This window comes from Anoplopoma fimbria, chromosome 1 (assembly GCF_027596085.1).
Source record: "Anoplopoma fimbria isolate UVic2021 breed Golden Eagle Sablefish chromosome 1, Afim_UVic_2022, whole genome shotgun sequence".
Taxonomy (NCBI): domain Eukaryota; kingdom Metazoa; phylum Chordata; class Actinopteri; order Perciformes; family Anoplopomatidae; genus Anoplopoma; species Anoplopoma fimbria.
The window spans coordinates 26,370,954-26,396,693 of NC_072449.1; the positions used below are offsets into that span (position 1 = coordinate 26,370,954).

At 40.4% G+C, this 25,740-nt stretch overlaps 3 protein-coding genes across 4 annotated transcripts in view; 2 read left to right on the forward strand and 1 right to left on the reverse strand.

Annotated features, from left to right (window-relative positions):
- Window positions 1-1,000: 1,000 nt before the first annotated feature.
- On the forward strand, window positions 1,001-9,328 carry trpc6b (transient receptor potential cation channel, subfamily C, member 6b). Its single transcript, XM_054596905.1, has 12 exons — window positions 1,001-1,079; window positions 3,113-3,881; window positions 4,057-4,242; window positions 4,461-4,625; window positions 5,509-5,725; window positions 6,274-6,501; window positions 6,927-7,191; window positions 7,343-7,538; window positions 7,838-8,044; window positions 8,289-8,345; window positions 8,637-8,712; window positions 8,798-9,328. Exons 2-12 carry the CDS (start codon window positions 3,135-3,137, stop codon window positions 8,962-8,964), a joined length of 2,511 nt encoding a protein of 836 aa, XP_054452880.1. The 5' UTR covers window positions 1,001-1,079; window positions 3,113-3,134; the 3' UTR covers window positions 8,965-9,328.
- Window positions 9,329-12,847: 3,519 nt separating this feature from the next.
- Window positions 12,848-17,300, forward strand: pgr (progesterone receptor). The gene is made up of 8 exons (XM_054604421.1): window positions 12,848-13,661; window positions 14,044-14,153; window positions 15,101-15,217; window positions 15,448-15,753; window positions 16,112-16,256; window positions 16,413-16,543; window positions 16,878-17,035; window positions 17,137-17,300. Exons 1-8 carry the CDS (start codon window positions 12,910-12,912, stop codon window positions 17,290-17,292), a joined length of 1,875 nt encoding a protein of 624 aa, XP_054460396.1. The 5' UTR covers window positions 12,848-12,909; the 3' UTR covers window positions 17,293-17,300.
- Window positions 17,301-19,561: 2,261 nt separating this feature from the next.
- Window positions 19,562-25,740, reverse strand: part of LOC129095824 (rho GTPase-activating protein 42) — a 57,859-nt gene continuing 51,680 nt past the window's right edge. For both annotated transcript variants that reach the window (XM_054604409.1, XM_054604401.1), the window contains 10 exons: window positions 25,263-25,347; window positions 25,013-25,071; window positions 24,175-24,280; window positions 23,780-23,939; window positions 23,206-23,356; window positions 22,543-22,932; window positions 22,069-22,225; window positions 20,711-20,773; window positions 20,540-20,619; window positions 19,562-19,662 (listed from right to left, as the gene is read on the reverse strand). In XM_054604409.1, the coding sequence (XP_054460384.1) occupies window positions 19,574-19,662; window positions 20,540-20,619; window positions 20,711-20,773; window positions 22,069-22,225; window positions 22,543-22,932; window positions 23,206-23,356; window positions 23,780-23,939; window positions 24,175-24,280; window positions 25,013-25,071; window positions 25,263-25,347 (1,340 nt within the window). In that variant the 3' untranslated portion in view covers window positions 19,562-19,573. The remainder of the gene's footprint in view (window positions 19,663-20,539; window positions 20,620-20,710; window positions 20,774-22,068; window positions 22,226-22,542; window positions 22,933-23,205; window positions 23,357-23,779; window positions 23,940-24,174; window positions 24,281-25,012; window positions 25,072-25,262; window positions 25,348-25,740) is intronic.

The following is a 25,740-nucleotide window of genomic DNA, read 5'->3' on the forward strand; positions in this document are numbered from 1 at the left end:
AATAAATACACATACTAGACAATAAATACACATACTATACAACACACAGACAATAAATACACATACTAAAATAATACAATACACATAATAAATACTATACAACTACACAGACAATAAATACTATACAACTACACAGACAATAAATACACATACTATACAACTACACAGACAATAAATACACATACTATACAACTACACAGACAATAAATACACATACTATACAACTACACAGACAATAAATACACATACTATACAACTACACAAACAATAAATACACATACTATACACAGACACAGACAATAAATACACATACTATACAACAAAATAAAGATAGAAATAGAAATATATATATATATTTGGGGAACTATGGACTATTGACACTTTTGTAATCATTTTATCTTCACATAGTCATTATTGTTTCTGCATAACTTATATCTGCTCGGGCATAATGCCTCTCATGAAATATAAAAGTGTGTGGTTATTGCCTGTTACATCTGATGGCACCATGAGGTAAGAGGATTTAGGGAAACCTTTCTCTCAGATTGTTCATGCTGTTATGTAGATGGGGTTACTCCATTAAATAATCTAGGCATAATCTTGTGCTCTTTCCTGCAGCTTGCACACGGTACTTATAGTTTGTAATTAAACAATCTCTTAATCTCCTGCTTCAAATTGTGTCAGAGCATTTCTGCTGAGCTTCAATCCTATATTGGTTTGACAAAGGGCTTTAATATATTGGGGGTTTTTTTTGTGAGCTAATCGGTCACATTTGTTGAAAGTTAAGGAAATTAAACTGAAATATAACCAAGTTATCTAATCTCCAAAACAGAGACCATATGTGTTCGACAAAAAAACCTTATATTCTACGTTTAAACACTAGGAATCCGCCCACTGGACGCAGAGGCAGCACCGGCAGCATCAGGACCGCAGGTGGGACGCAGGGAACCGTCAGTCAGACAGGTGGTCAAGAGGCTGATAAATAAAGGAGCTGCAGCTGGACGTTCAGAGACGCAGTTACAGGAGTTCTGCGACTAAATGAAGTGAAAGTGAAGTTATTTGGCGCATCAGTCTTTTGTGAGGTGAGTAGAGCATCCTGTTAGACTTTTTTTTTAATTCCGATTTGACACCGATACTGAAATCGGTGCCCCCATTTCAAACAGTCAATTGAAATGCGTCGGTGTTTGCTAAAGCGTTTACAGAAAAAAGCCTCAGGCCCATGACATTTATCAAAAACAACAGCAGTATGACTCTCATCCTGCAGCGTCCCGTTTTTACAAATCTCCTAATGTGCTTGTCCTTAAATATGCAAATGCACACTGCTCAACGTAAATTGCTGAATATTTTTCATCATTATAGTAGTATTGTTACTGCAAGTGTTGTACTCTATCGTGCCACAGCATTTTCTTTTTTTTTTGCTTTTTCATCTGGTATGATGAAGAAGAGCAGCAGAACAAAAACAACAATGCATTCTCAGAAATCCAGGCAGGTAAATCCACATGGAGCAGCTGCCTATGCCATTTCAGAAGGCAAACAAACACAAAAACTATGTTATTTATCCATTTTATTTGGGATTGTCACACCTTCCCTGGCAGAACAGCATGACAGTTTTTATTTTATCTTGTCTCACCTGATATAAACTAGATGCCAAAGAGGAATACTCGCTGTATTAGAACTTTCTGTATATACTGTGTGCGCCCATCAGATCGCTCAGTTATCTAAAATCTTATTAACACTAATTAGGACTGAATGAAGGGAAGTTGTCATCGTCTATCATCATCTGCGCTGAATTTGCTCCTTAGATAACCATGTTATTCAAATTAATTTACTGAACAGAAAGTAGATTTACTTGTTTGGCAATGACGCAAAAACATATATATTATTATTAGAGATGGTCACTGTTGTCGTATCAGTAAATAAAGTTTGCCACTGAGCACTTGATGACATTGAATTATACATGATAGTTGACCAAATACAATTTTTATTATAAAATAAAATGTATCTGGTCAACTATCCTGCAGAGGCTGAGTGGATGGACAGTTCCAGGCCATGAAATGAAGAAGAGCAGATGATGCGTCCGTGGGTGGTGTCACACATGTAGTGTGAGTTATAATTCAGCCGAGACCAGCTGTCCATTGCACACTGTTGCCCATTCACTGCTTAGGTCATTGCTGTCTTATTCCCAAGGCCTTTTCTTGAAGCAATAGATGGAGCTGATGTTATTTAACCTAAACCAATAGACTAATTAAAGGGGACATATCATGAAAAAGTCCCTTTTTCAGAGTTTGTCCACATAGTATTGGGGATCTCTAGTGCCAACAAACTGACAAACTCAAATAAGACAACCCAGGCAGGTTTTCTTTTGGTTGCAGAAAACATGTGATTCCTACAACTTCATGTGTCACTGCAGGCTCATTAGGATATACCGCCCACAGCTTGAATACTATTTTTACAAAGGTCAAGGAGACCTAATGCCTCGTGTGATTGGTGTACAACACATGCGCAGTAAAATCCTGTCTGCACTTACCCAAAGGTTCACTTTCAGGCACACAAGAGTACCCCAAAAGTCATGTCTATATTCTGTCAAGCTGAGCTCAACCAAAGAGCACCTGAGCGGTCACCATCCCTTATTCATAGCGCCACCTTCTGTAACCCTCCGACAACGCAGCTACAGTCAGCTCAACATCTTGTCCCAGCCTTTATTTAATAGGCCTTGTACAAATGTGCGCAGTATTTTTGCATTTTTCTTACAGGCCAATCAGAGCATACTAGGGTTTTTGGGATTGGGATTTAAAGAGACAGGCGCTGAAACTGAGCAGATCAGACAGATGTTGAATACGGGTATATTCAGACAGACAGTATGATTATTTTTTTTTTCGAACATTAGAACATGCAAACATGTTTTAGCAGAAAACCAAAACACATGAATGAACCAGAAATTTGCATGATATGTCCCCTTTAAAGTAATGTGTCTGCTTAGTAAGAAACTAATAGTAAATCCTACTTATCCAGAACTTTGTGTGATTTGGATTTGAGAGGGAAATTTGAGTATTTTGTTATACATAATTACATTAACACAGATAAGGTCATCAGCCATATCTTAACCTGTGTTTAGGTGGAGGAATGAAGGTAGAGCCATGATGCCGCAGCAAGTTGGGGCCAAACCCCGGCGACCAGCCTTACGGGGAGCCGGTTACCTTTATCACACTGAATCCTCTTCCTGCCTGTCCAGGATAGAGGAACTTTTCTTAGATGCTGCAGAATACGGCAATGCTCCTGAAGTGAGGCGGATGCTAGAGGAGCTGCCGGAGCTCGACGTCAACTGCGTGAACTACATGGGCCAGAATGCACTGCAGCTGGCGGTTGCGAATGAGCATTTAGAGGTGACTAAGCTCCTACTTAGGAAGAAGGACCTCTCGAGAATAGGAGACGCCTTGCTGTTAGCCATCAGTAAAGGCTACATCCGTATAGTGGACACCATACTGAGCCATCAGGCCTTCGCAGACGGAGAGAGGCTGACCAACAGACCCAGCCAGGCGGACACACGCGATGACTTCTTTGCCTATGATGAGGATGGCACGCGTTTCTCTCAAGACATCACTCCCATCATCCTGGCCTCCCAGTGCCATGAGTATGAAATCGTGCATATACTTCTCATGAAGGGGTCCCGCGTGGAGCGGCCCCATGACTACTTCTGCCAGTGCAGCACCTGCAGCAAGCAGCAGAGGCACGACTCGTTCAGCCATTCACAATCCCGCATCAACGCGTATAAATGTCTGGCCAGTCCGGCGTATCTGTCCCTCTCCAATGAAGACCCAGTGATGGCGGCTCTGGAGCTGAGCAATGAGCTTGCAGTTCTGGCTAACATTGAGAAGGAGTTTAAGGTACTTTGTTGAATGTACTTTATGTTAAACTCAAATAACAGTTACATAGCTATACATCATGTCGTTTAAAAGATTGCTGGCTGCAGTTATGACAAGATTTGAGGGGTTTTTGTGTGCAATTGGCGTTTCATAAAGGTGCATGCACTGCTATTTATGTTGCCTTTGTCTGTTATAGAATGATTACAAGAAACTATCCATGCAGTGCAAAGACTTTGTGGTGGGACTCCTGGATTTGTGTCGGAACACAGAGGAAGTGAAGGCCGTGTTAAACGGGGACACTGAATCATGTCAAAGCTCTGAGGCCTTGGGCAGACAAAACCTTATCAGGTTAAAACTTGCAATAAAATATGAAGTTAAAAAGGTAAGCATGCGAGAAAAGCACTTTAATCACTTTAAGGATTAGAATTGATATACATGTTTTCATATTTAACCTTGCGTTTTTTTATGTCCTTAAATAATCATTTTCCCTTGCTCTCCATCTCTCTCTCTCTCTCTCTCTCTCTCTCTCTCTCTCTCTCTCTCTCTCTCTCTCTCTCTCTCTCTCTCACACAACAAACACACATAATGCCAACGGGACAGTTTGTTGCACATCCAAACTGCCAACAGCAACTCCTCTCCATTTGGTACGAAAACTTATCGGGACTACGTCAGCAAACCACAGCCGTTAAAAACCTTCTTGTCTTCGGTGTAGCTGCTGGGTTGCCTGTTCTGTCCTTTATATACTGGATAGCACCATCAAGTAAGGTGAGTTCTCAAAAAGTTGGACATTGTTTTGACTTAAAGGGGATGATTATGCACCTTAAATGTGGTTGACTAACCACTGAGTTTACGAGAAACATCATGGGCTTAAAATAACTACGTGAGATATGTAAAACAATGTAAGAGAGGTACGAAAAACAAGTCACAGACACTGGCCTACTGGTTGAAAGTCCTGTGTTTGTTTGACTCGCCCTTTAACCATAGGGTTAGCAAACCGATCTAAAGTGTCCTTGAGCGAGACACTGAACCCCAAGTTGCTCCATGGGCACTTCACAGCAGCCCACTGCTCCTTAATGCTTTTTCGGTCAATATAGCACTGACTGAGTAATTTATTGCTCATCCACCATCAACACTGACACACATAAAAGGGGCCAGATTTTGGTTCTCCATTCGCTTATTGTTTTGACTTTTCTTTTTGGGAAACACTTTTAACACTTATGACAGAGCTATAATTAGAATACATGTTGGACTTTGACATGACTCTAAAGTTTCTCTGTATCTGCTAGATGTTTAAATAGGCCAACTTTGATAACACATTGGCCACAAAAACGCTTTTTGCGGGTTTGTTATCTTGTTGTGGAGCTGCAAGATTAATAAAGCCTGAACTGATTTCCTTAGCCGGTAATGTGATGTCAGAAAACTCTCTCAGAGCCATGTTTTGCTTCTGATTTGGATTACTGGTTTGGATAATGTTGGTAATGCGGCTGCCTTCTGCTTCATAGAAGACTGTTTCATGTTTTGGTCTGAAGTTTTGATTAATCTCTTACTGTGTGCAATGATGATATGCTGCCAGAGGCTGTATCCATACAATGTGAAATGAATTGGGTGCAGCTTAAATAATGTTTGTTCTGTTTGCCTTCGCTGTCAGTTAGGGAAACTCATGTGTGGACCTTTCCTGAAGTTTGTGGCCCATGCTGCCTCCTTCATGATGTTTCTCTGCCTGCTGGTGCTGAACGCTGCGGACCGTTTTGGGGGAACATCGCTGCTGCCCAACATGACCATCCACGATCACCCCTCACAACTGTTTCGTATGAAGACCACCCCCTTCACCTGGATGGAGATTCTCATCATATCCTGGGTCATAGGTCATGAGTGTAAAAAATCCTTACCCCAACACACACAATTTCCCTCCACATTCTTTCACAGCTACTAGCAGTCGGAACATTTTCTATGACGTTAGTATATATTTTATGTTATGTTAATGTATTCCTCGACCAACTTTCTGACACTCCCACACTTTTAAAATTACACCACTCTGCTGTGCGCACAGGGTCAAGGATACGACATGCCATTGAAGTGTTCTGAATCTCCAAACATCTATCATGCAACGAAATTGCCCCTCAGAGATAATTATGTATTCCTACCACGTGTGCCACAATAAATCAGACCGGTGAAGACTTTCAAAAGCTGAAAAAAAGGCAAGGTGACACTTTCACTTAGCTCTGCAGGCGAGACTTTGGAGCCATTTATCACCCACGCTTTGCCAGTATACAGCGTCAGTAAATTCTATGTGATTTGACTAACAATTCATTTAATCATGGTTATATATATATCACATCAGCCATAATTTAATTTGAGAGAGAAGCAGTGTGACTGTTAACCAAATGTGAGATGTTTTGTTTTATTCCTACAGGGAAGATCTGGGAAGAATGTAAAGATATTTGGTCGCAGGACATCCGGGAATATATCTCAGAACCCTGGAACCTTCTTGACTTCAGTATTTTGGCCATTTTCATGACCTCTTTCATTGCCAGATTAATGGCTTTCTGGCATGCGTATTCAGCCCAGTGTTATGTTGACAAGCACCACACTGACCTGTCCAACATAACCTTGCCTTCTGAGATACAGTACTTCCAGCTGGGTAAGTGTCGACCAAGGAATTAAAGAATGACAAGAAGTGTTTAATGTTCAGTTTCAATTGTTTTTCTATACGCATAAACCTAACCTTATATATTTTATTATTAAAGATGTTCTATTGGTTCAGACTTACATTTTAGGTTGCATCAGTGTTATACTGGGGTTTTTTTAAGTATTAATTTATCCTCCATCATTTTGAGACATAGAACAGGAAACCCCTAAACATAAAATTATGCTAATCATTTTTCCACCAAGTTGAGTATTATCATAACAGCCTTTTTCCACTTATTGATTTTCTGGCTTATTCAGTATCAAAATACCCAGGCTAAATTGTATTCCCTGTATGAGTGCTATACACAGGTAGGGATCTACATTGAGCAAAATTTTACAGCATGAAAACCGTCACATTCAGCATTTTTCTATTTCCAGCTCGAATCCACTGGATGCCCTCAGACCCTCAGCTTATTTCTGAGGGCCTCTACGCAGTCGCAGTTGTGCTCAGTTTCTCTCGCATCGCATACATCCTGCCCGCCAATGAGAGCTTCGGGCCTTTGCAGATCTCTCTGGGAAGAACTGTAAAAGACATCTTTAAGTTCATGGTTATTTTCATAACGGTCTTTGTTGCGTTCATGGTTGGAATGTTCAATCTGTACTCATACTACCTCGGAGCCAAGCACAACGATGCCTTCACAACGTGAGTGACGGCTACAGACTGTTGCCTGAAAAGGCTTTGAAAATGTTCTGAATATTTTCCAATTGCGCCTTTGGATACAATCTGTGACGAGTTAATATGAAGGAATTGGTTTGCAATGCACGATTTAATTCCCATTTCTTTATTCCTCCAGGCTTGAAGAGAGTTTTAAAACGTTGTTTTGGGCCATCTTTGGCTTGTCAGAAGTGAAATCAGTGGTCATTAACATCGACCATAAGTTCATTGAGAATATTGGCTATGTTCTGTATGGGGTGTACAACATCATCATGGTGATCGTCTTGCTCAATATGCTCATTGCCATGTTCAATAGCTCCTTCCAGGAAATAGAGGTACATCTTAACCATAGATAAATAAGTATTCATTTTTGTCGCTTGTACACTATCAGTGATGATAATGACCATTTTGTTCTAAGACCATAATAATAATTTGAATTTCATTTGACTTAAAATGTCAACAGATGTTATGATTAACTGCTGATTTATGCCAAAGTATCACATTTCAGTTCATGTTTGTGTACATGCTGTATTTGATGTTGCAAAATAGAAATTCAAACTGCAAACTTCCTGTTGCTCTATAAATGTTTCCCCTGGCTCTTACCCGGTCCGTACCGTTTCCTCTCTCGGTGCAGGATGACTCTGATGTTGAGTGGAAGTTTGCCAGAGCAAAGCTCTGGTTCTCGTACTTTGAGCACGGGGGCACACTTCCTGTCCCCTTCAACCTGGTACCCAGCCCCGCGTCTGTCATTTCCCTCTTGCTGGGGATAAGGGCATTTCTCTGGGATTTACCTAAAGGCAAAAGCCAAGAAAATTCAAATGATGAGTTGGAGCTCAACAAGGTGAGGCATCTGCTGTTGAAACAGATGATAATTCAAGCAATGAAATTACCAAAATCATTTTAATGGATGTAAATAATGGATAGAGACATTTCTAATTCGTCTGGTAAAGATGACCTATATTCTTTGATAAGAGTCTACAGGGCCCTCTTGTGTCACATTTAGATAGTTGCAGTTGTGAGGGTGTGCTTGGAAAGTATGATTTAACGGTGCTTCTTCTCTTTTTTGTTGTTGTTTCTCATCTTAGCTGAGGCAACAGGAAGATCTGGGACTGGAAGCATTGCTTTGTCAAACCCGTCACCAAGTAAAGCAGTTAATCCTACTAACTGAGCTGTTGAGTCTTTCACATAGTGAACATAGATAATGCAATGTTAGTAAGATTATTGTAGTACCTTGTATCAAGAGGACACACTGAAGTACAAAAAGGGTATTTAAATCTTAGCACCAATATAATACATCAGTCAAAACAATATTGTATAATTATACATGCTCTTTAAACTAGTTGGCAGCTGTTTTTTTCCCCTCCTAACCAGCTTTACATTTTAGGAACAATTGACATCAGTTTATGACTGAAATCCTCTGTTCCTAATCACAGATCATAATGAATCGCCTCATCAAAAGATTCATTTTAAAAGCACAGAGAGATAAAGACAATGATGAAATAAATGAAGGTAAGTTCTGCAGGTTTTCTGGATAAAGTTCTTCTCTTGTCCGGATCAACAAATTACCAAACACGATTTTGATGCTGTCCCACAGGTGAACTGAAGGAGATCAAACAGGACATCTCCAGTCTCCGCTATGAGCTGCTGGAAAGGGCGAACCACGACATGGAGACGCTGGCTAAGCTCATCAGCCAACTGGGAGAGGTCATGCATGTTCGGCAGAGAGAAGAGCAGAAGAATGAGTTGGCTTTAATGTCTTGACTGATGAAAATTGTTATTCTTTATTTTAAATAAGGAAATAGTTGACATTCTTGATTTTGTTTCCCCCACTGAGTGTGAATGTATCCACCTTTGAGAAGGGAATTAATGGAATTATCTTTGTCCCTTTCCCTTTATCTCTACAGTTAATCACATGGTGGCACTAATGGATTTCTTTTCTTGTTACACAAGTATGCACTAATGACTGCTAACATATGATTGTGCTGCCTGTTACCAGCTGTTTATGTGCTTTGATTTGGATGCGATGTTTTTCCATCTGGAATAGAAAAGCCGTACAGATAAATATAAAAGAAAAAGGAGCATATGTTTGGTTGTGTCAGGTTCATGAGTCAGACGTTACATACAAATAAATAAAGGCTTGTAGATAATTACTGCCCTCAGAGCTTTCTGTGAACCTCAAGTTATGAGAGGTACCTTAAAATCAATCAACAGGACTCTGGTTTTAATTGTTCTACAAGGACATTAACTTTTAGATTTTTTTAATATGCGTTTTATTAGAATGTTGATCACTTAAGCATAATACAATTAAAATGTGTTGATTATCTTCACATCATGGAGTACAGAGCTTTTATGGGTTTTTAAAAACCAGTGCAGCAGACTGTGCTGTGCTCCCCCTCTCTCTTCCTTCCTGTGAAGCAAGGCAAACATTTGAGAACAGTCTGACCTGTCAGGTAGACAAACTGCTCACCACCATCTAAGGTCGGGCCAGGAGTATAAAAGCTTCAACCACATTCAAGTCCCTGAGCAGAGCTACTGTGAAGCATTTATATAAAGGAAAACTAAGGCGCATGGCCCTTATTTCAACAGCAACACAGATAAAATAAGCGCACACTCACTTCCTATAAGATGAACATCGTGGGTCCACAAAAATGCATTAACCATTAAGTGTCTACGATATTAGAAATATGTGTTTGAATGTATTAAGCAAACCAGAGGATGGGGATTGCAAAAGCGTTGAAGGCTTGGGGTCACCGCGACCCATCAGCGTAACATTAAAAGATTAGAAGCCTTGTTTGAAAAGTAGGCCATTACAGCATTTAAAGAACACATCTTGTAAATTTAGTTATGCAAGAATTATGTCAGGCCACAGCATGAGAATCCCCTCTGATATAGTCAGACGGATGACGTTGGTCAGAGATATGGCCAAGGCCTGTGTGTGCATCATAGGCACATTCATCAGCAACATCCTCACTCAGATGATTCACTTGAATAGTGAAATCACTCTGTTATCCAACCTAGATAACAGAAATATAAATTAGACTAGTATTAAGTCTGTTAGAGGGCCAAATGTTTTGAGAAAAGTAGAGGATCAAGATACAGAAGATGAATTAGTAAATAGTCTTCACTTTATCAAGGGCTGTTCATGTGAATTTGGTCAACTAAACAGCAAACAAAAAAAAAACTATTTGATTGAGAACTTAAGAAGCAACTTTAAATAGATGCAAGTGTGCAAAATGGAATATATCTGAAATGAAAAATATATTTTCTTAAGGACATTATTGAACAGCTCTGTGCCACTTAGATTGGAAAATGTCCCAAAGTGGTCAAACTTAGATAAAACTGCAAAAGCACAACGGAAATGATTTTGTCCTCTGATTCTTTTTGTTAAACAAAAACCCTGTTCTCATACCTGAAAGTAATAGTAATCACCTATAATAAGAACATACATATTTATACTAATAATGAAACCATATGATTGGGTCTTGACCCTCAGCAGGGATGGTAAGCATGACTAAGGAATCTTTGGAATAACTATTAGATCAGTGAAAGCATTGTGGTGTCATCTTTCAAAAGGGCACCAAGTCTCCAATGTTTTTTTTTCTCATTTAGCCTCTGTCGTCATGTTACCTCATTCATGAACAGTAGGGTGGAGACTACAGGCCCTTGGCATTGTAGTGATCCCCTCTCCTCATTGGCTGGCTATTTCACTATAGGTCTTCTGTAGCTCCATTCATCTGTAGAGGGGCTCTGCATTGATTCTTCCACTGGCATCCTTCGGAGGATTGGCTGTGTTGTCTGAATAAGGGGAGAGCTATTGGAAATTACATTACATTACAGTCATTTAGCAGACGCTTTTATCCAAAGCGACTTACAATAAGTGTATTCAACATAGGTATTCAAGAGAACTACTAGTCACCAGAAGTCATAAGTGCATCTCCTTTCTTAAACAAGCATCTTAAAGCATAAACCAGAGCAAAAGTATAGTGCAGAGGCAAATTACTACGAAAACAATAATTGCAACAGACTAATACGAATATAATAAGTGCTACAAACTACTACGAATAGGATAAGTGCAGTAAACAAATACGAATACAGTAAGTGCAACAACTAATACGAATGCAATAAATGCTACGAGGAAGACGAGGAAATGCACTTATTGAATTTGTATTTGTTTACTGCACTTATCCTATTCGTAGTAGTTTGTAGCACTTATTATATTCGGATTAGTCTGTTGCAATTATTGTTTTCGTAGTAATCTGCCTCTGCACTATACTTTTGCTCTGGTTTATGCTTTAAGATGCTTGTTTAAGAAAGGAGATGCACTTATGACTTCTGGTGACTAGTAGTTCTCTTGAATACCTATGTTGAATACACTTATTGTAAGTCGCTAAATGACTGTAATGTAATGTACTGTAGTTTATATATCCTTTATAGATATAGTGCAAACAAGAGACATAGTAGAAAAAACAAACAAGTATTTTAAACAAGTAAGTAAGAAAAAAAAACACAATAACTAAGAGAAAAATCTTATAAATACAGAGAGAATAATTATAGTTATGGTATTGCACCCTGAGCCTTCCGCTTAGCACTTATTGTATTCCTATTAGTTTGTTTCTATACTTTTGCTCTGGTTTATGCTTTAAGATGCTTGTTTAAGAAAGGAGATGCACTTATGACTTCTGGTGACTAGTAGTTCTCTTGAATACCTATGTTGAATACACTTCCTGTAAGTCGCTTTGGATAAAAGCGTTGCTAATGACTGTAATGTAATGTAATGTAATGTAATGTAATGTAGTGTACTGTAATGTAATGTAATGTAATGTACTGTAATGTAATGTAATGTAGTGTACTGTAATGTAATGTAATGTAGTGTAATGTACTGTAATGTAATGTACTGTAATGTAATGTACTGTAATGTAATGTAATGTACTGTAATGTAATGTAATGTACTGTACTGTAATGTACTGTAATGTACTGTAATGTAGTGTACTGTAATGTAATGTACTGTAATGTACTGTAATGTACTGTAATGTAATGTAATGTAATGTAATGTAATGTACTGTAATGTACTGTAATGTAATGTACTGTAATGTAATGTAATGTAATGTAATGTAATGTACTGTAATGTAATGTAATGTAGTGTACTGTAATGTAATGTAATGTAATGTACTGTAATGTAATGTAATGTAATGTAATGTAATGTAATGTAGTGTACTGTAATGTAATGTAATGTAATGTACTGTAATGTAATGTAATGTAATGTACTGTAATGTAGTGTACTGTAATGTAATGTAATGTACTGTACTGTAATGTACTGTAATGTAATGTACTGTAATGTAATGTAATGTAATGTAATGTAATGTACTGTAATGTAATGTAATGTACTGTAATGTAATGTAATGTAATGTAATGTACTGTAATGTAATGTAATGTAATGTAATGTAATGAAATCTGTGAAAGAGGAAAAAAGAAGAACACCCATACAGCTTTGAAACATGACACCCACAACCTGAACAACTTGTCATTTTTCACATGCCAAGTTTATTTAATCCCTCACATAAACACACAGGGGTGGGGGAGAGAAACACTCTCTGTCTTCCCGTGTGAAAGACAGGGACGTGGTCACAACCTCTGTGGACGGGGAGGAGGACTACAGGAGTCTGAGCAGCAGGTTATATCTCACACAGCGTCCAGACCAACAGGAGGATGAACACCATCAGCACCTCCACGGCCGATTCCACCGACACAAGAGTAAGTGACTACGACCCACAGTCTCGGACTTGCATGTCCTCATCCGTGCGTCATTTCGGCACCGTCGACTCTCTGTTCCACGACTTGACTTCCAGCAGCGACGGAGCAGTTTTCAAAGACTGCAGCTTGCTCGACGCTTCGGCCGCAGGAAAGCAGCTGTACGAGCCCGGAGGAGGATATGTGAAGTGTGACAGTGCACCGTGGGAAGACTTTGCAAAAGTTCAGAGGACCAACGAAAGTTTGCCATGTGCGAGTTTAAGTTCGTTTAAGTTCATCAAAGACGAGAAGGAGCCTTCTGTGATTATGGACACGCACTGTCACACCTTCGATCCATCATCTTCATCATCATCTTCATCGGAGATACTTGCTCTCGACACCTGTTGCGACCCCGATAGGAAGGACGGGGATTCGACGGGTTTCTCTCCGGCCGGGCCTCGACCCGGGCTGGACGGATCTCCTAACTTCCTGCTGGAGATGAACCAGTCGGAGCAGCTACCTGCGCTCAGCCAGGTGAGGACAGACTCCAGGTCGGGTCTGATGATGTATAAGAGTGAAGTCCCTCGCTGGCAGACGGCTCCGGCTGAGCCTCAGTACTGGCGTCAGTCCGCAGGGATGACCGACGACCTGTTCACCCACGGAGGCTACGAAGGGGTCCAGACCCAGGCCCTGACCCAGAGGAACCAGGCACCTTTCTCCACATTCCCCGGGTAAAATACTTCATTTTCACTGTTTCATCAACACTGAGTCACCCATCAACTTTGCTTTAATGAGAGTGATGCTTTATATATGGAAAAGAGTTTCCAGATCAAACATAAATTGATGATCAGGTGATCATAAGTCCAGTTCTGAGTAGCAGAAAGTGGAAATCAACAAACTTTTGTTACAATTATATGATTTACTCCTTAATGTAGTTTATTCAATGTACAGTTCATCTTCATTTAAAAGATGTAAGCTTAAATCAATCTAAAATGAAGGTTTAGGATCAAGGTGTTCTGCTATAAGACAGAATGGACCCACCTGAAGTTTTTGTAGGAATTTAGCATCATAGAAGAGTTAATTAATGTATGTTTATGTATTATTATTTTTCAGTATGCCACCTCAGAGGCTGTGTGTGATCTGTGGTGATGAGGCATCTGGTTGCCACTATGGAGTCTTAACCTGCGGGAGCTGCAAAGTCTTTTTTAAGAGAGCAGTTGAAGGTGAGCGAAGAAAGCCTGCTTCTTGAAATGTCATGTTCTAACTACCAAATCATTTTAAGTGCACGTTCTAAGTTTTTCTTTCTTTAGTTTTTTGTACACACTTTGTTCAACCCATAGAGTTTATTATGAAAGGGAATAAACCCATTAGCTACAGCAGACAGTTTAACTGCTTTTTTCCCAGAATGTATTCTATTTCAAGATGTTTTTTAACATCTGGCCAGGGACAGCTGATCAAACATGCCTGTTTTAATAGCCCTTCCCTTCCCTTTTTTTATTATTTTTATTTTCCTACTCCAACCTATACTGTTGATGCATGTGTAGTTTTATTCCCACTGTTATACGTTACCATATAACATTTTACATCCTCTTTAATGTATAAGACTGGAATATAAGGGTGCCTGCAAATGAAAATGTGTCTCCTATGATTGCTCATTTGTTCTGTTGACCAGTGGGCATCGTTCCCAACAAAATAAACTAAAAGATAAAGAAAAACACTATTATTAATCTGTTATGTCAGCTATCACAAGTCTACAGTGGATGCTGTATCACACTAAAAGGGAGTTACCACATCAAATGTGCCTGACCTTCTATGGTAGTTGTTAAAGGTCATTAGCAACAGTATCACATTGACTAGCGTTCACTCTGTTCTTCATCTTGAACTTCTTTTTCTTGTTATCTCACAATGTGAGATATAGAAGAGCCACTATGTCTCACCAGGGCCGTGTCACTCTGTCCTCACAGCCTTACTTTTATCTCATTTTCTTCTTCAGATCTCTCCTCAGAGCGCTGCCTCTGTGTGGGTGGAGTGTCCATGTTAATAGTCAAGAGCCCTTCAACACTTCTCCCACCCCTTTCGTTATGTGCCTCTCCTCCACGATACATATTTGAAAAATCAAGTGCTTGTTAAAAATTGTGTTTGTTGTCTGTACCCTGTCTTTGCTCAACAGGCCATCACAGCTATCTCTGCGCTGGGCGAAATGACTGCATTGTGGACAAAATTCGGCGAAAGAATTGCCCCGCGTGTCGCCTCCGAAAGTGCTACCAAGCGGGAATGATGCTCGGAGGTAACCATTTGGTTGGATTGCTTTTTGCCAGTTATGCACCCATATGCAGAAATTAAACTGATTGGCTATGTAACATCAAGTCTTAGAGAGAATGTTAAAAAGTGCATGAATCAAAAACACAACAATGATTTTAAATCCTTTTGCAAATTTGGAATTGACTTGGCATAGATGGAAAAAGCTCTGAGATGTGTTATCAAGCAATCTAACCAAGCCTTGCCCTCATGTCACAGGCAGGAAGCTGAAGCGTTTTGGGGCCTTGAAATCCTTGGGTTTCACCCCGTCCCTGATGTTCCAGTCCCACTTGGCCATGTCCAGCGACAACCAGGCCTTGACCTCCATGTCAAGCATACCGGGTATCCGTGAGGTGCAACTCTCCCAACAGATCCTCAACATCCTGGAAAACATCGAACCGGAGACCTTGTACTCCGGTTATGACAGCAGCCAGTCCGAGGGTCCGCATATTCTGCTCAACAGCCTCAACAGGCTGTGTGAGAAGCAGCTGCTGTGGATCGTCAAGTGGTCAAAGTCCCTGCCAGGTAATGGCTCTCTGCAGCTCAGGGTCAGCAAAGTTATCGCCATGGTGATCCACCGGCAGTACTCGCCGAAGGTCTCAGCCTTAAACGCCGGCTGAGATAGAAGGCCATACTTATTGGTTATGAGAGAAGTGGAAAAAAAGCATTTGTTTGTCACAGGAAATGTTCAAATGAAAGAATTTCTAAAAGCTGTAATCGTAAATAAAAAAAATAGTACTGGTTAAACCCTGGGCTGCACAGATGTTAAGACAGGTTGCATCTACTATGAAATATATGATACATATATACATACATACATACACATATATATATATATAAAAATGACTTCTAAATGAAAAAATATATATATTTTCTTTCTTAGGGTTTCGTAATCTTCACATCACTGATCAGATGACCCTCATCCAGTACTCGTGGATGAACCTGATGGTGTTCTCTCTTGGGTGGCGCTCCTATCAGAACGTCACCAGTGAATATTTATACTTTGCACCTGATCTGATCCTTAGTCAGTAAGTCACCATCATCGCACAGGCAATTTGAGTTGGCTTTTCATTTCTGATGATTAGGAGTTACCGTTGTTTATACCCAGAGCAGGGATTTTGGATGAAAAAGAGGCTCTAGGTTTTTCAGACACATGAAACATTTTGTTTTGTTTTTCCTGTCAGGGAGCAAATGAGGAGATCTCCGATTTACGACCTCTGCCTGGCGATACAGTTCATCCCCCAGGAGTTTTCAAATCTCCAAGTGACGCGCGAGGAGTTTCTCTGCATGAAAGCCATAATATTACTCAACACAGGTAAAAGCCAGAATCCTTCCTGAATCAGACTCAAGATGACTAATTTTTCACCTTGTGTTGTTTGAAGTAACCGCATACCGCAGGATGTTGCAAACAGAGATGCAAGGCTTTGATGAGTATCTGCTGTAGCGCTGCACAATAAAGGGAGTGTTTCACAGGGCTGCTGGACCTTGGCAAGATTTATGTAGCAGCTGTTATCAAGTCCTAGTTTTACACCGACTGAAAAACATTGTTTTTAACTTCCATTGTGTTTGTTGAGCTTTTTCTACATTTAAAAGTGCATAATAAAATAAAATAAACATTTTTAACCTACAAGTGTCTTCTCTGTTTTAAGTGCCTCTTGAGGGACTCAAAAGTCAGGCAGCATTTGAAGACATGAGACAAAACTACATCCGGGAGCTGACCATGGCCATCCACATGAGGGAGAAGGGCTTGGTGGCCAGCTCGCAGCGATTCTACCACCTCACTAAACTGATGGACGCCATGCACGATGTACGCTCCCCCCACAGATCCGAGCACAGCAGCATTGAATCTCATTTTTAAGCTAACCGCTGCTTTAATGAGTACCAATGTTTTTATTTTTTTCCTGACAGATAGTGAAAAAGGTCAATCTGTTCTGTCTGAGCACCTATATCCAGGCAGACGCCATGAGAGTGGAGTTTCCAGAGATGATGTCAGAGGTGATTGCCTCCCAGCTTCCCAAAGTCCTGGCGGGCATGGTGAGGCCCCTGGTGTTCCACACCAAGTGACGAAGCCAGCGCATACGTCACAAATCTGTGGATACATCTTGTGACGCGATCATTCCCCCTACAATTACAGGATTCCTTATAGCCTTCAGCTTTGGTAGTCAGTCATCTATACATTTCCAAATTGCCTCTAATGGTCTGTAAAGGAATGAACTTGTTCCTTAAAAAATTGTTTTTCAGTACAGAGCTATCTTGAAAGTTATACATTTAGAAGAACCAATCAATAAAGCTCCTCTATTTAATTCTGGTTTATCTTACCGTTCAAATCTTACAGCTTGTGTATAAAAGGTACAAACTAGCTAATAAAAGCAGGTTATGAGAACAACTGATATTTTTGTACTGAAGCTGCAAAAAAAAAGAAAAAAAGGGGAAAAAAAGGAAAAATATTCAGCTTTCTCACCAACATTTTATTTAGGAGACACTGAAACCTGCCACTAATTAAATTCTTAAAGGGTTAGCATCACAGTGACTCACTGGAGCAACTTCAGGGAGGAGAAACTGGGAAGATATCTTTAAAAATATTTGATTAAAAGCAAACAAAAATGTGTTAGTAGTTCATAAAAAAGAAAGTTCAAATGTCTTTGAGCTGTACAGACAACACAAATACATGTGACCAATTATATAAATTCCCTGGTGGAGGTAATAGAATCAATCAGTTAAAATACATTTGTATGTCATACTAGAAGAGAACTGTATTATCTCTCTGTCTAATCTTAGCTTCTAAAAAAACACAACCGACCAATAGTATGGACACAAAGCTTCAACTATAATTTACCTTCCAACAGTTATCACACTGACAATACATTCTCACTATTCAGCCTGTTGTACATGTTAAACTTTAGAGTCTCTCGCTTCAGTGAGCACAAGTGAAACTCATTAAATATGACAAAGAACTTGGACCACAGGTCTAATAAATCACGCTGTTTATTTATGGTCATGTTTATGCACCTCACGACACAGTAGATGATTGCAAGGAAACAAGCTTGCCATATAAAAAAAGGATGCCACATGTTACATATCTAGGATATGAATATCACTTCCCTTGCAAATTCAGACTGGAAGGGAGTATTAATCAAGCCTGAATGCTCAAGGCCGTCTCGGATTCTTAGAAATGTAAATGGGAAAAGAACATCATGATCCTGGAAAGGGCCAGATCTCAAATACCTTCCCCAAAAACATTTTCGGCCACCGGAGAAAGTCTTACTTTGTACATTTTTTAAGTTTGCAATAACTGAAGGAAGTATTGTTGATTAGTTTCTTTCTTTTAAGCTTTTTTTCTGAAATGGTATCACTGAAGTTACCTTTTTTCAATAATCATGTACGTTGACTTCTTTTGAAATGTTGTGACAGTAATATAAAAATTAAATATCAAATGGTATCTTTAACATAATATAATCTGAATCATGTCTAGTTATCATTACTAGTACACCAGTGTACCAGTGAGTACAGTACCACAAGAGGCATTCAACCCCACCTCATGAAAATAGCATTCATGGCATTATAAAAAAAACAACCCATTTTCTACATAAGGCATATATTTGATGTGATAATTTATAGTAATAAACAGTTAAAAAAGGTACATATTTTTGATTAGCAATTACAGAAGAACTCATGAGCGTTAATGTACAGTACAGTACGGTGTAGCTAACCAGAAAGTGCTCTGCAGCAGTGAGCAGGTTCAGTGGATGAACAATGATCACAGGCCATAAACATGAACGTTAAGGTGCAAACACATTCTGCTTTTTCTATTAGATCCTAATAGATTGGATTAGTATCGCTATTTCTAATCACAGTTTGTTTCAATTACAGCTAATAGAGAATGTTAATGAAACGGTAGATTTCCATTGATGAAAGGAATGTGTTCTGTTGATATAATGGGAAAGTTAAAAGATAATATATTTCTGAGAATAAAACTTGTGAAATTGACTGTGATTGTTTCGTGACTCTGTAGGCTAATAATGGGCTTAAAAACATCAGTGCAGTCGATGGGTAATATATCTTCATCTAACAATAATGTCATAACTATTTCTTCTTAACTTGTGAATCTCTGCAGATTCCTAAAACATTTCACAATGAAGTCCTTGCAGATAGGGAGATACATTTTTTTGCGATTTCTAGCTCTGTTAAAGCTAAAGCAATTACTGCCCTGCTTGATATCTGCTCACACTATGCAGAAAAGTTAATTACCAGCAATAACAGGAACATTTCAACAATCAGCCACATCCTGTATTGTATTGTTTTTCTTCATGGATACCATGAAAAAGATGCATTGTTTACCAGCTTGTTAGAGGAAGACGACGTAATTCTCAGGGATTAAACCTGTTTTCCCCTCGTATGTTGCTTGGAGCCAGCCGGGTTCTACAGAGGCATAGACTACAGGACAAAAGGAGAGAAAATACGGAAATTGAAGAGAAGCCATCTGGTGTAACCTGATTAGAATCACTGAGCCTGTATTTGGTTACACTTTTTCCCAGACTTAGTGAATAGTGACAAAAAAAAGAGAAAAAGATGCTATTAGGCAGAAAAAATAAACATGTAAAGCAGAGGGAAAAGACTCTGGGTCAGCCCATTCTTTGAATTCAGTCCCTACGGAGTATTTTAGCAAGCATGAAAGCAGAATTGCCCTTGCTTAATAACACACATACAGTATTAGCCATAAAAACAACAAGGTTAATCATTGTTCAGGCGCACTGAGATGAGGAGGAACAGCTTTAAAAAGTATCTGCTAAAACAATCTGGCGGAGATATGCTGAATAAGGATGTGGAAAAAAACTGGCCTGTTAATGCCGAGAGCAATAAAAGTACTCTCCCTGCTGCTAAGTGGTGGGGAGCTTTTGTTGACGTTTTCTGGTTTGGCTGCTGGCTCTGCTGCCTGTGTTAACAGGGAACAGGCTATGGTGCCTTCCATCACGAGGTTACAGTGACCTGTCTGCACTGGTTTTGGGCCATGTCATCTCCTCATGGAAACGGCAAGAAGAAATAAATTTAAAAAAAAATCCCAGGGCTGTTTATACTTCAGCAGTGCATACGGGGACACTATGAGCAAAACATTTTTTATGCCTCCACAAAACGCTGGGAATTAGCCAGGTCCTCGCTGTGTGCTGCCAGGACACAACATACTGTGTGTCCACTGTCCAAGTGTCCAAACAGCCTACAGAACGAGGCTTGTGTTCTGTTGTGTGCCCTTCTGCAGCAAAGTTAACTGTCATCCGAAGCACATCAATATTTGCTTTGCGTGGGCGAGGCTTACCGTTTGAGAAGTGCGCCCCCTGGGGGAAGCTGAGCTCGTGGCTGTGCTCGGCCTCGCAGGAATACATTGCCTTAGCATCTCTGTAACGACAACAAAAAAAAAATAACGTTGAAGAGATGACAGAGGGATCGATTAGGTGAAAACTGTTGTAGATGGTGTCATGTACAGTACCGGCCGACTGGAACAGACTGCGGTGAAGAGGCCGTTTCAAAAAGCATTGCTCGGGCAGCGACCCTGAAACAACATGGGAAAGTTCAGTCCACTTTATTGTATTAAGGGTAAACGATGATGTCATCAAAAGATAAACATGCCCTGTGATCACATGACCAGAGTAAGTAAAAAGGTAAAAGTGTTATCTATTTTGTCTATAAAATGCAATGTTGCCAAGGAGAGAAATCCAAACCTAAACAAGAACAAGTCTGTCCACTCTCTCTTGGCCCTGCCAGCATTCTTCATTGTTTTAAATTGAGGTGAAATGAGTGACGACACAATACGGGAGGTTTCCTTCCTCCGGGTGGACCCAGCCTGAGCGCTGAATCGAGTTTAAACCATATAACAAGGCTGCACTTGACCCTGCACGCCAAAACCTCGGAGTCAAGGGGACAACGGAGCCTAGGGCGAGCAGGGCGGGTGCCATGCAAGGAAACTAATTGAGAGACTGTGTGACTGGCTTCTCAGACATGACATGAAGTCAAACAATCTATTTGTCCCAGGAGAAGAAGTGCAGACTGCTGCTGGGTCACATCAACCCCGGAGCAGGCAGAGCGTAATTAAAGCCAGCTCTCCCACCAGAGAGGAAAATACATAAATCTCCTAACACATACTCATCTGATCTTAGAGACCTCTCAATGCTCACTGCTCATAAACAGACGAAGGAGGAAGCTGACGACTCAGGGGGGAGAGACGGGGAGAAGGACGGAGACAGAGAGAATTGTTGCTGAACTATTGTCCTTGAGCCTTATTGACTTGCGGTTATTTTGTGGAGGGACGTGAAATTGCACATGTACACATTGCCCTTATATAAACTGTAAATCCACAACACTATCAGAGGCATTAGAGGACAGCAACAGTTATTCTTTATTATCAATTGATCCGTCTGTTGCTGTTCTGGAAAACAATTGTTGTCTATAAAATGTCAAAAAATAGAAAATTCGCATTTCCTTTTCCCACGGTCTGTTTTTCTCAGACAAACAGTCCAAAAGCTGTAAATTTCCGCGCTGCGGGACTAATTAAGGATTATCTTATCTTAACCCAATGTATATTAGATTTATAATTATATAAAAACAGAGAAAAAAAGCAAATCCAACTTGAAACCATTGAATGTTTGGCTTTTTTTGCTCAATAGATAACTCAATCAGAATTGTTGTTCGTATTTTGACAATTGGCTCATTGATTATTCAACTAATGTATTCAGCACTGGTGTTTAGGTTAGTAATATTGGAATGAAATGTCCACAAGATAGGATTTCATGGATGGCATTAAGAGTTAGGTGTCAATGAGCAAAATGATAGTGTTTTCAAAGCCATTACACTGAGCCGGGCCTTTGGTAGCCGTTGGTGACTGAGGCGTCCGTCCTGCAGCGGTTCACTCGTTTTGGTGGAAGGTCTGGGTGCTCCGAGGGCTTTAAACTCCCGCTGGGCTCCAGTGTTGACAGGCTTTGGACAGATCCAGAGTAGCTCCTGTGGCCTTGAGGGAGACATACAAATAATAAATCTCCTGCTAAATGACACAAAGACATTAAAGCTTGATACTAAAACAGCTCACACGCTGCACCAAGCGACTGAAATAAGTCATGCAAATAATATTTTACCACTGCTGTTTGAATTGTGCTGAAGTCAAGGGAGTGCCGGCAGTCTTAGCTCCTGCAGGAATAACTAATGACAATATAACTGTCTAGTTTATGAATTCTGTCCTGAAAATGACAGTTTCATGAGGTTTCTCTCCGCTTCATTACTGCACAGGAAACAACAGCAGTAAGCGGCACAACTTGACGGTTCTCCTACCTTCAGATATATGCAGTGATTTCAGAGAGGGGTCAGCTGAGTAGTTCAGCAGTGCTGGCCTGAGGTCAATACGGCAGTGCGGGGCTTTTTTGGGGGCGGGAGACAGCCTGGGCGCGGTGCTCGCTGAGGACAGGCTGAGGGCGTCCTCTGACTCTCCATCTGTGCGCCCCGCGTCCTCCCTGGAGCTGGACTCCGGGCTGCTGACACACACGGCGCTCCTGGGACCGATCGAGAGCTGTGACGGCGTTCGGCGGAGGTCCAGGAGCGACTTGTCCTTGACCTGAGCAGAGCAGGCTGTTTTGGAGGAGCTATTCTGCTCAGAGGAGTGGGAGGACAAAGACTCCATGCTGCCCATGGGGGTGCTGCTTGGACTGCTGCTGAAAGTGTCACCTATGCAGGGACCAGAGAGGAGGCATACAAGGCCCTCATTAAAACCTGCTAAGTTATTGTGGTTACTCCGTGGCTTAAGAAAATATATTAATCTGGAAGCTATACCGACGTTCCACTTAAACACACTTGAAGAAAAAACACAAACTAATAAGAGGTAAATATTTCAGAAATATCTGTGTGCAGACGTCTGAGAGATAATTAAAGGCCGCCGACGGGGTTTTGGACAATTGTGGTGTGATGACCTGCGGCGGACATCAATGCCTTGGTACTCACTTTCTGCATCTGCCAGGCACAGTGTTGGAGTGTAGATGCTGCGGGGCTTCCTGGGCCCCGTGGACAGACAGATGGCCCTGCTCCTACGAGAGTCGGGCCGGCTCTGGGGTTGGGGCAGGGGCACGTTGGGGTCTGGAGGCTGGTGGAAGATCTGGAGGCCCAGAAAGGGGCACTGATCACTAGACAATCTGTGTATTCCTCACCGGTTCAGACAGGTATTCACATTGTGTTTGAAGGGTGGTTACAAATATTTTAATTATATTTTATTTTCAGTGTCCAGTAATGACTTGGATGAAATTTCTCAATTTAATTTACAGTAAATGTAACAGTTTAACAGTAATGCAATTTGCATATACTGCACCATGATAGAAGATACTATCCATATTGCCCATCTGCATGCATTTTCATGCTCAGTGTCTTTTTGTCAAACATTGTGTTTTTTTTACCATTACATCATCAGGGTCTGTTTTTGTGAATAGGGAAAAGCTTGTGTAAGAGCAAAGGCAAGGCATTGGTTAGAAGGTGCAGGTGAAACTTCAGGAATACTGTACGCTCAAAGCCAAACGCGACTCACCTTGCTGAAGTTCTCGATAAGTATTTCCATCACAATGTTCTGAAACTTGATGTTCATCATGGCGGCCACCGTTTCCTCTTGTGAGCGCATCAGGGTGGGCCCAAAGATGACACCCAGGTTGGACACCGTCATCAGGTTGGACTGGCTTTGTGTGGAAACTCTGCACGTAGAAGACATGGGAGTAAGATGGTGTTCTGTCCTGATAATGAGAACTCTTAACCAAGTGGTGACAGTCGTGTTCTTTTCCAGCTACTAACAGTATTAGAAACACCTACAAATGCATTAGGGTGTCCCAGAACTGTGAAGACAATTTAATCAGTCTCAGCCATGTTTTTCCTCTCTCATAGGGCTTTTTAAAGGCTGCAGTGTAACTGATTCATTACAGGAATACGTACGTGACTAGGTGTTTTATAAGCAGCTCCAGCATTTCCTTGTTCCTCTCGGGCAGCTTATGAACCAAAGCATGGACAGCACACACCCTGTAGTTCTGGTCATCTGACTCTGAGGAAAGGCAAATGGATATAAAATGATCAAGTGGCTCATATACTAACAATAAAGAAATAAAGACAATTACATGACAATTATTGATTTTAGGAATGGTAATCTCTTTGATTAGAGTGACTGTGATCAGAGTGATATTATACTTAGATTGTATACTTGTATGTAAACAGAAACAGTTCAACTTAAAATTGGGATGAAAAACAACAAAAACATGTCAAATTTAGCTCTTTACATTCAAGTTGAGACACAATATCCAGAGGTGTAGAAACCCCCGCCCCCAAATCAAAATTGATTAAACCATTTAAGAGTGTTTTGTGTTGAATATGGCATGGGGCCATTTTCAGAGATGGACACTTTTAAAATTGCTTCAGTCTTCGCTCATTTCATTTTCCCGCTGTCAGGGCCTCGGTGTTGCGCCCACAAAGCTATCTCATTCTAAATGAATACATTTGACATGCAGTTCAGTTTAAACTCAATACCCCTTGAAAAAAGGTTGGATACCAATTCCCAATATGTGAGAGAAATTCAATCTGATCAAAACAAATGCAAAACTTCAAATGTGTTATATAATGTCACAAAATACAAATGAACATATATTTGATTAAAGGAGGAAATGTCTTGAATCTGACCATACATTTCTCTTTCACGTATAATTTAAAAAAAAGAAATGGTAAAATATATATATCATATCATAACCAACTACATCTATCATAGTAACTTTGCATAACTTACTGACAGCCATGATAAAATCTTTGTGGAGCTTGAAGGTCATTAGAGGCTCAGAGAGACACCTGGTGAATAAAGAGAACAGTTGGCATTTATTTCCTGAATGAAATGGGTCTTTTGAATTCAGCCACCTCTCTATGTGAGTCACTGGCAGCACAGAATACATGACTAACACCGGGGAGGTTTCAAAGAGGCATTATGGAGATAATGATGATTCTGGAAAGCTAAGGGTGCGCAGCCGCTGGGGCGAGCTGACCTGAGGTAATTCTTCAGGCCGCTGGTAATAGTTTTGTTGTCCCACGTCTCTGGATCCAGGTCCATATCCACAGGTGCCTTGGATGCTATTGGAAACACATTTTATTTTTACCACAGTGCGTAAGCTGTAAATTTTGTGGAAAAAAACAATACAACCAGACACGCCCCTGACAGGCTGCCTCAGTGAGAATTAAAAACACTGTCTGTCTTCTAGTGTGGAGAGACTGGAGAGGAGAATGTGAAATGAATAACACACGGACAAGTGTTGTGTCTCACAGAGATGGAGATCAAGCTTGAGAGATAATTTTAATCAATCACTCAGACATTTCCTGTTCAAATGTACACGCTAACAGGATTACTTTGGATCATCTAATAAGGTAATGACAGAGTAATATGGGACCAGGTGGCTGTTACGCTGTCACACCACAAGGAGGACCTCTTTCCTCACTCTGCAGGCTCACATTGTGTTTGCTAAAGCT